At 41.8% G+C, this 9613-nt stretch overlaps 2 protein-coding genes across 3 annotated transcripts; one reads left to right on the top strand and one right to left on the bottom strand.

The window, feature by feature from the left end:
- Nucleotides 1-490: 490 nt before the first annotated feature.
- tmem126a (transmembrane protein 126A) lies at nt 491-1346 on the bottom strand. The gene has a single exon (XM_069696732.1). The coding sequence runs from the start codon at nt 1220-1222 to the stop codon at nt 605-607; it is 618 nt and encodes a 205-aa protein (XP_069552833.1). The 5' UTR covers nt 1223-1346; the 3' UTR covers nt 491-604.
- A 491-nt stretch (nt 1347-1837) lies between these two features.
- clk4a (CDC-like kinase 4a) lies at nt 1838-9252 on the top strand. Of its 2 annotated transcripts, none has more exons than XM_069697110.1 (13): nt 1838-1970; nt 3051-3202; nt 4940-5180; nt 5802-5904; nt 6202-6268; nt 6393-6509; nt 6628-6794; nt 6880-6974; nt 7061-7190; nt 7279-7361; nt 7462-7541; nt 7710-7800; nt 8476-9252. In XM_069697110.1, exons 1-13 carry the CDS (start codon nt 1965-1967, stop codon nt 8656-8658), a joined length of 1515 nt encoding a protein of 504 aa, XP_069553211.1. In that variant the 5' UTR covers nt 1838-1964; the 3' UTR covers nt 8659-9252. The 2 variants fall into 2 exon arrangements, with proteins under 2 accessions (XP_069553211.1, XP_069553210.1); XM_069697109.1 differs by having other exon boundaries at nt 3051-3211.
- Nucleotides 9253-9613: the final 361 nt, after the last annotated feature.

The following is a 9613-nucleotide window of genomic DNA, read 5'->3' as shown; positions in this document are numbered from 1 at the left end:
TGGATCCTAAATGCGATGAGAATCCAGTTGGATAGTTGCATTTCAAGATTTCATCTGCAAACCAGACATAACTTTTGAGTACTGAACAATAATCAGTTGGCAATAAAGAGAACCATCTCCAACCCCATATTTAACACCATTAAAATGGCTGCAACTAACAATCTTTTTTCCTCACCATCCTTTCAATTATTGTGTCAACAACAAAACAACAGTAACCTCCTTTTGTCCAACGAACATTTCAAAGTCCAGTTACTGATTGTTGACAAATGTAATAAAACGGGGAGGAGCAACAAATCTGAATTTGCCCCCAATTTTTTTTTTTATCAGATTGATTAATGGATCATTTGTTATTTCATTATTTCAAACCTTGATAACAGCTTGAATGCATTAAAGTGGATTTGATTTTTTCCCATGTGTCTGAAAAGCACATAACTGATGCAATTACTGCAATTTAAATTTAGATACCAGCTTATACCAGCAGACAAACTCAGAAAGATCACACTTGATTGTATTTCCGGTTAAACAACCACAGATATAATCCACGTCAAATGAATGAGATTTACATAAATGCAAAAGCACGCGTGTATTATGAGTTCAGTACATTTCAGTCCTCGAGTTCCTCTTCGCTTGGGTCAAATGTTATTTTGGCCAGCGTGGTATACGTTTGAAAGTGCCTGGAGCCCAGGTAGGTGCCGAAGAAGGCCTGGAGCACCATCACTGCTCTCATGCGCCTCAGGATCGGTCTGGACAGCTGCGCGCTAAACCGCAGCATGTTGCCCTTCTCCGGCATCGGCGCTGTGCTGTACCTGGATGACAGGCCGATATTCAGAGGTAAGGCCAAGAGGACGGGGTACACGCCACCCCCGACCACGCCGACAAGCGCCCCTCGCAATAGGGAGCAGGTGGGACAGTTGAGGTCGCCGGACAGCAAAGGGTTGGACACCGCGGCGTTGTACAGGGCGCACGTCGTCAGGAAGGGCAGCACGGCCATGGGCAGGTTGGAGGCGAAGGTCGCCTGTCGGACGTTCAGGGCTCTGCGATACAAGCTGTTGGATATCAGCCCCGCCAGACCAGCGTTTCCCCCCAAATACAAAGGTCCGTAGATGAAAAGTTTCTGATCGATGTCGGGCAGTCTCTCGAAATTGTTCTTCAGCATTTCAGCGATCGCTGCTCTCGTGAGTGCATTTCCAGAGACGCTCTGCTTCTGGCTGTTTTCCGACATCTTCAGAGTTGATGTTTAAACGACAAAAGTTGTGTCGCCGGAAACCCTTTGAAGATCTCAACCATCCAATTTAAGTAAGGTGGGTCTCGGGCTCGGGATGAAAACAGGGCGCAGACATGTTTTAACCACAATTCAAAGCGTGTGTGATGGTTTTTTTTACCCTGAGTTTAACCTCTCAGGCAGAGCTCTTCCACTTTGTAGCTTCCCCCCCATCGATATAGCTCACGGTAAATACAATATATATATATATATATATATATATATATATATATAAGAAAAATCATATTAAAGGCATGAAAGAGAAAATAAATGTGTTTTAAGACAACCTGAACATTTTTTATAAATTTAGCCATCTGATATTTATAAGGCAAATTGCTTCTCAGTCCAGGTTCTGAACGTGAACATGATCAAGGGCTATTCTCCTTGAGCAACTTTTCAGTTATCACTTGTTAAGTAGTAAAACGTGTCTGCGTTTTATTAATATCGGCGCGTTCAGTGTGAAAGGGAGAAGGCTTGCCTGATCGCACCTGAAAGGCTCAGCTCGGGGGGGAAAGCGTGCCCACGTAACCATGGTGACCGTCGTCATTTTGCGTTGCGTCATGGAATTTGTTAAAGAACGTTTCATCAGAGGGGAAGGTCGCCATCTTTGAAGACGAAACGTCGAGGGCATTTTCCCCCTTTTCATTGTTCATATTTTTCACACAACCGATAAGCTTTTATATTTGAAGCTCATAGTTGTCCAATGACGGTAAGACCACTTTTTTTTTTTTTTTTTTACATCATAGCCAATTGCCAATATATTTCTTTAACAACATTTTAGCGTGTTTCTCGAATGCTGGCTAACGTTAGCCAGTTAGCTCTCCCGAACTTCGACGTCTCGCCAACATGGCGGATGTTAAACTGGCTCATGAGCCGCGGAGAGGATCTTTACTGACTTCTGGAGTGAAAACCTAAGTCGGAAAATTCATTTGCAAACTTTCTGCATTGGTGACAGTCAACACTTACAACGTTGGATGTCGCATTTTGGCGCCTGATATCCACATTAAAACCTGACGTTGTTTTTCGTGGTTAATCTGCTCGACGACGAGCCAACAACAGAAAGTCTGCAATAGTTAATAGTGACTATCTTATTTATCTGATCTCCTCCAAACAGTTGACTACTCATCTTTAGTTAAAAAAACAAAAAAAATGTCCAAAGCGTTGATGTTCAAATACGGGAGATTATATGAACGACGTCAAGCCGTTTAAGGCCTTTCCTGTCGTGGAGACGTTGTTTTGACCGGCGGGGCACCGCGTTAATCTGTTGAAGACTTCAGACTTACGACCTGCAAATGTTCATTTTAGTTTTAATTAAAGAGTTGCAAATAATGACTTTGACATCGATTGGTTTGCGTTGAAGTATTTATTTATTTTGTGTACTCTTTTTGAGTCCAAAGCGACTTTTTTTCCCCCACATTGCGTGTTTTGTCTGATCAAAAGTATGTAAAGAGATTTCATCTACAAGGGGGAAAAAAAAAAAAAAAAAGATTAAATGTCCTCAAACATGAGTAGCTCAGGCCAGAGCGTGTTTTTCTTTTTTTTTATCGTAACTGACTCAAAAGATTCGTTGTTTATACAAAAAAACCCTCCTTCTTTTCCCGATGGGGGAGGAGGGGAGTCTCCAGAGAGATATTAGTTGTCCTACTGAGGCCTGGACACAGAAACGGTGCAACAACTGATAAATAAATGCATTTTCTTTTCTTTTGGATTCAGTGGAATTCCAGGTTGTGTCACTTTTTTTGTTTATTTATATATATATATATAAATAAAAATGTTGTGTGTCTTCCAGATGCGCCACTTAAAGCGAATGCGCTCCCCAGGTGTCTGGCTGGACGAGCACAGCTGGGAAGAGAGGATGGAGTGTCGCAAGCGAAGGAAACGAGATTCGCACAGCAGCGAAAGAGAAAATAAATCCAGAAGAGCTCAACGCCACCTCAACACGTATGAGGGGTAATTATCAGTATACAATAAACTGCTGACTCGAACCCTAGGACTGTTTTTAGTTTCTTAAGATACACATTAAAGTGATTTGGAAAAATTATAAATAAACTGCTGGATTATTTGATAAGAGACGTGGAGTGTCATTTGACATCTTAAACGTACTCAAATTTAACTTCACCTGCGATTAACTGCATTTTATTACATTTAATTAATTAGAAAAGCTGTTTGTATGTCCAGCATCGCGTCATAACATATATGAAACGATTATTGGCAAACCTTTGGTTATTTTCTGGATTGTATATGTACTTTTAAAGTGATAATTGGAGCCTTACAAATTTATAGCTGGAAGCTAAATTGGCACATATGCCTATAATGACCACCCAATCTCAGCACAAGAAATGGCATCAGTCGAACTGGTTAAATTGGTGACAAGCTATTTACAATGAAGATTAGAAAAGATCCTAAAAATAAAGAGGCTACAAACTTATTAGTTAAATCAATTTAAGCTGTTAGAGAAAAACCGATGTGGAATTTCTGGGCAGATAACCAGTAATATAAATGTTACAAATCCAAAATACAGACATTGTATTTTTACAGAATTATTGTTTTTGTCAGCCCTGCTTTTGTGTAAACAGCCAGTGACAGAGGCAAAACTCACCACTGATAACTGTTTGATTGGTGTTCCTTCCTAATCTCAATAGCTCCTCATATTATCAAACATGATGACTGTTTGAAATACCATTATTGGAGCAATAATTTAATTTCCTTTATCGGCTCATGATATATCGGCAACAAACATATTGTGCATCCTTAATACGTTTACTAACATTCTGAATTTCAGTGTCACATGTTACTGTGTTGTTCTGATGAACTTAAATTGCAGCACACAACTATGCCTTTTTAACCTTTAGTTTGTTTTCTTAACACCAAGGTCACGTCCCAGTTACAGTTCATCAAGCGAAGGTTATAGAATTTGCAATTCTAGCTTTTTGTGGGCATGCATGATTGCCCATGGGGTTACATTACATTAGATGTTTCAGATCTATTCTAATTTTAATTCTGTAGAGAGGCAGACTTCGTCCTGGAAGACAACTGACACCAGCTGAAGCTCTGGGGGTTTCCTGGGTGGCAGTTTGCTGCAAACGGTTGAAAACATGCTGAGGAAACGCAACCGTATTAAGCAAATATGTGGAGGCTAAATAGGGAAATCATTTTTTTCTGTGAGGAATAAACTCTTTTATCTTTAAGTTTTATGTTGGTAGAAACGGCGTCCGTGTTACTTCTGGCTTACAAAGATCTGCAGCTGCTGGATCGCGGATTGTATTATGCACCCTGAGGTTGTGTTTTTAGGGATGGAATGCTTTGTGTCACCATGGAAACGGCTATATAAATATAAACAAACAAAAAAAAGCCCATATGTGTATGTTGGTTTTTGCACACACATAAAAAAATACTCTAGGTATGAAGATGACGTATTACAAATTTTACTCTGAACTGCAGCCTCTTATTGAACAGGATTCTCGGGGTTTGGTGGCTTTAAATCGGTGTGTTGCTAATTACAAATGTTACATAAAAGGCGCAGGGATAGAGTGTCAGGCAATAGGCGGACCATTAACATCATCGTATCCCGTCTTCATTTCAGAGCTTGATCACAGCCGAGGGACTGGGCTGTTCCGTACCTGACCTGCCTATTCTTGTGCTCGTTGTTGAGTTGTGTTTTTCCCTGTTTGATTTCAGGCACTACCTGGAAACCCGCAGTCAGAACCAGAGGCTAGACTCACGGGAAGGGCACACGCAGGACCAGAGTTTGGACATGGCCTGTGAAGACAACAGTCACGAAGGCACCTGCAAGGACAGAGACCGTGACTGGCACCACTACAGCAAGTCCTCTGGCCGTAGTGGGCGCAGCAGGCAAAGCAGCCACAGGCACAGAGACAGAAGGCGCAGACGTAGCCCCTCTCTACACGGGTCCTCCTCGGTATGAGAACCTCTTTCTTCCCTCTGTCCTCCTCCCTGTCTATATCACCAATCGAATGGGTCATTATCACTGGTGTGTAGCCAATGCTTAACACCCATCTCTTTGTCTTTCTGTATCTCAATGTGTGTCCTGATCCTCACTGTTAAGCATGATTTCCAGTAATGACAAGTAGTGGGATGTGAGTGTTAATAGAATTGCAAGAGAAAAGTGGACCCAGATTTTTTTTTTACTGAGATCTTAGTGGGCTGTTATGGGAAGTGATGGTAAAGAAGAGTTAAAAAGAACTACATGTTGCAAGACAGTCAATTCAATTCATTTTTTTTCTGTACTACTCTGAGAAAGTCTCTCATCTGAAAATCTTGTTGCCATGTTTTTCTTCTGTAACACACACTATGTGGTGGCTGCCGCCCAATTTCTCTGACGGGGCTGAATTTGAATTTGCTGCTCCGTCCTTCCGTCCATTCGCCTGGTGGTGTTACTGAACGGGCTGAATCTATCCACCCCTACACCTCCCCTCCCTTGGCCTGGTTGAATGAATGACGATGTCGCATTGTGGTGGCCGGGTGCTGGCTGACTGATGGGTTATTGATGTGATGGCGGATTGCGGCGGTTCCGGTGCAGAGGAGGAGCCATCACCGCAGGAGCAGGAAAAGATCCAGGAGTGTTGAGGATGATGACGAGGGTCACCTCATCTATCACAGTGGAGACATGCTGAGAGCGAGATGTATAGAATATATACCTTTTTTTTTTCTACTGTTGTTCACACTTTGTCTCTCTCACTCTCTTTTTGTCTGGTTGTTATTTCCAACCATTAATTTAGAGGCTGAAGTATTTGGGCTAGTAGATTTAAATTGTATGGTTAGATATTGCTTGTGAGTGTAACATATTAAGCATTCAGTTGTATGCCAGTGTTCAGAACCTGTTATAGTAGTGTAGCTAAACAGAGCAATGTAAAATCAGGCAGTAAAGCAGGAAAAAGGGCCGTGCTGGGTGTCTAACTTCACTTCTCTACTTTCTGTAGATGAGATTGTGTGTACTCTCGGAGAGGGTGCCTTTGGGAAGGTCGTTGAATGCATTGATCACTCAAAGTAAGTACCGATGAGGAAATATTCTCAAGAGCGTAATGTTGACTTATCTTTTTCTTCTCGTCCTTCGTAGTTTATTGGGTTAAATATTGATCAAAATGCAACCGTGAATATTTCTGTGTTTCAGTGATGGAGCTCGAGTGGCTCTGAAGATCATTAAAAACATAGACCGCTACCGCGAGGCAGCTATGTCTGAGGTAGAGGTGCTCGAACAGTTGAAGTCTCTCGACTCTGACAGACGATAGTAAGTAGCTGCATGTCACCTGAACTTGTCTACGGGGCAGTGACCACATGTCAAACAGTTTATTTTACCCGTCAAGCCATTTAACTTGATGCCCTCTTTTCCTTTTATCCCCTTAAAGTGCTTGTGTGCGCATGCTGGACTGGTTTGACTACCACGGTCACGTTTGTATTTCTTTTGAGCTGCTTGGCCTCAGCACATATGATTTCCTCAAGGAAAACAACTTCCAGCCTTTCCCCATTGAACACATCAGGCACATGGCATACCAGATCATCCGAGCTGTGCGATGTGAGTATTGGAGACCGGCTGTGTTTGTGTACAGTCTTGTCGAACACCAGCGGCTTGGATCTAAATGTCTGGTCTTCTCTTTCAGTCCTGCATAAGAACAAGCTGACTCACACAGATTTGAAGCCTGAGAATATTCTCTTCATAGATTCAGACTACAATTTGGAATATAACCGTGAAATGGTACGTTTCCAAAATATTTACCGCGAAAGTCTTGCTGGCTGAAGTACAGAAGCCGCGTGAGCTTCATGAATGTGTTTTGTCCTTAGAAACGAGATGAAAGAACATTGAAGAACCCAGATGTGAAAATTGTTGACTTCGGTAACGCCACGTATGACCAGGAGCACCATACCTCCGTGGTGTCAACTCGTCACTATCGTGCTCCTGAAGTCATCTTAGGTGAGTGTCTGTTTGAAAGCACGGCACGAAAGCTGAAGATTGGTCCACGAGTAAAGAGTTGTTATTTAGTTGACATTGTGTCTTTCAGATTTGGGCTGGGACCATTCCTGTGATGTCTGGAGCGTCGGCTGTATTCTCATCGAGTACTACCTTGGATCTACCCTCTTCCAGGTAGGTGGCAGTGGAGAGCATCATGAAAGACTGTCAAAAAAATATACTTGCAGTGAATCGGAGCACTTGTTAATTTGTCTCATCCTGTCCTCTGAATCAGACTCATGACAGCAAAGAGCATCTTGCTATGATGGAGAGAGTCCTGGGGCCCCTCCCGACAAACCTCCTGGAGAAAACCAGGTAAGGGTCCATTGATAAAACAAATTATGAATGCCAATTAAATGATCATTCTTATTTAGTAACAAATTATATGACTGTATTTATATAAAGTTTTACATATTTATAAGCATTCCCTCGATGTATGACTGGTGAATGAATTCAGCTAAATAATTGTTGTGTTTTAAATAGGAAACGACGATATGTTCACCGTTGCAAGCTGGACTGGGATGTTCACAGCTCTTCTGGGAGATACGTGAGGAAACACTGCAAACCCCTCAAGGTAAGAGAAATACTACTGAAGACCGGGAAATACAGAAAGTGTTGCAAAGTTGCTCCAACAATCACACCTGGATGGATATACACCTGCTTTTTTTTATTTTTTATTTATTTTTTTATATCAAATGTCATTTTAAAACAAAAACTCTTATGTTTGTATGCTATATCATTAGTTAGCACTTCGGTAGCACAATCGGTACATCAAAGAGTCACCTAAAGCTACATTTCCATTAAAAGTCCCCAGAACCTTTAGCTCCAGGAACTGATCTCTGCCTCTAAGACGAATGAAAAGTTCCCTCGACCCTTAATCTGCAACATACAGGTAAAAGAAGAGCACTGACGTTAATGGAGTATAACGTGCCCTCGCCAAGCTGTTTGCTCCAGCAGCCAGTGTCTGTCTGTAAGATTGTACTTTATTCTGGTAACCTCAAAATTAATTTGAATTAATACACCAAATTCTCCTTCAAAAATTAAAAAGGGACAAAAGGCTTTTCTTCTTCTTTTTTTTTTTTTTTTTACTTCAGGCGTCGCCCATGTTTTGTCCGCTACACTAGCTCAAACCTGTTATATACAACCGTTTTAAAATTGCAGAACCTAACCTAAGACGTATCACATCTTTTTAAAGAGATGGTTTTACAATTGTTTTTTTTGTTTTTGTTTTTTTCCCCTCCCCAACCAGCATTACATGACGTCCAAGAGCGAAGACCACCACCTGCTTTTTGACCTGATTGAGAAGATGATGGCGTATGACCCCGCTAAGCGTCTCAGTCTGGAGCAGGCCCTCCGACACCCCTTCTTCTCCTGCTACTACAAGAGCAGCAGGAGTAAAAGCAGCAGCAGCAGCAGGAGCAAAGACAACTGAACTCCCGAACCCCTCTGACCTGCACCCTCGGGTCAGAGCCTCGCCGTCGCCGCGACGTTTATCGTGGAGCTCGATGCCTCCCTCGGCTTCCTGACTCTCCAGGAGAGACGTACCTTTTACTGACTGCATCAGTCCACTGCCCTGCGTTGCCGTGTCCCATCTCTCAGCCCGTGTGTTTCGTGTCACTCGTCAGACTTTACCTTTTTACATGCGTGACATGTTTTGATGTAATGAATCTCCAGAAGCGATGTCTTATTTATTTCCTGTAATTTAAATTGTAGATGACCATTTTAAGACATCCGTTATTGTTTGTTTGTTTGTTTTTCGGGAGGTTTTTGTTATTATTAAAACGTCCCTGGGTTGTTGTTTTTTTGTGTGTGTGTTTTCTGATGGGTTATGTAACATGCATTCTTCATCCAGCCAGTAAGACTCACCAGTAATTTATTCAGCATCATGGATGTAAAGAAGCTTTTGCGGGCAGAAAATCTTTGTACATAGAATTTCTTGAGACATTTCTTTTTTTTTTTTTTTTTCCACAGACTGGTTGTGTAACTTTTGCAGTGTGATACATTTTCAATAAACGTGACAACAGAAGACGACGTCGTTGTTGTTTGTGATTGAGAGGCGGTCTTGTTGGGTGCAGTAGCAGCATGAATCCACATGGTGGCAGTAAAGAGCCTTTATAGTGCTGCTAATGTCTGCCGCCTGAACGAACATCACCACTGAAGGTCAGTATGGTAATCTGTCCCAGTGTTCAGCTCGGTCTTTAATTGAAGCATTTGAGGCGACAGATATTAGAATGACTGTTCATCTCGAGTTTGTTTTTGACATGTTCCTGTTTGTTCATCTTTAAAATATGACAATTTACTACCCTGTCAAACTTAGAACATTTGATAAGGGAACACAGACTTAAGTGTTCGTTTGTTGTTAACTAAAACGAGGAGATTGGATTAAA

The sequence above is a fragment of the Brachyistius frenatus genome, unplaced genomic scaffold, assembly GCF_029030835.1.
Source record: "Brachyistius frenatus isolate BFR_SWC_R1_liver_20210118 unplaced genomic scaffold, ASM2903083v1 Contig_22, whole genome shotgun sequence".
Taxonomy (NCBI): domain Eukaryota; kingdom Metazoa; phylum Chordata; class Actinopteri; family Embiotocidae; genus Brachyistius; species Brachyistius frenatus.
The sequence above is the reverse complement of the archived record's forward strand: the minus strand, read 5'-3'. Positions and strand labels throughout refer to the sequence as shown.

Excerpts from the sequence above, each read along its gene's own strand:
- tmem126a (XM_069696732.1), bottom strand. The coding sequence starts at position 1,222 with ATGTCGGAAAACAGCCAGAAGCAGAGCGTCTCTGGAAATGCACTCACG.
- clk4a (XM_069697109.1), top strand. Across the intron at positions 3,212-4,939 it reads CACCTCAACACGTATGAGGG|GCACTACCTGGAAACCCGCA; the intron begins GTAATTATCAGT and ends GTTTGATTTCAG. Across the intron at positions 5,181-5,801 it reads CTCTACACGGGTCCTCCTCG|AGGAGGAGCCATCACCGCAG; the intron begins GTATGAGAACCT and ends GTTCCGGTGCAG.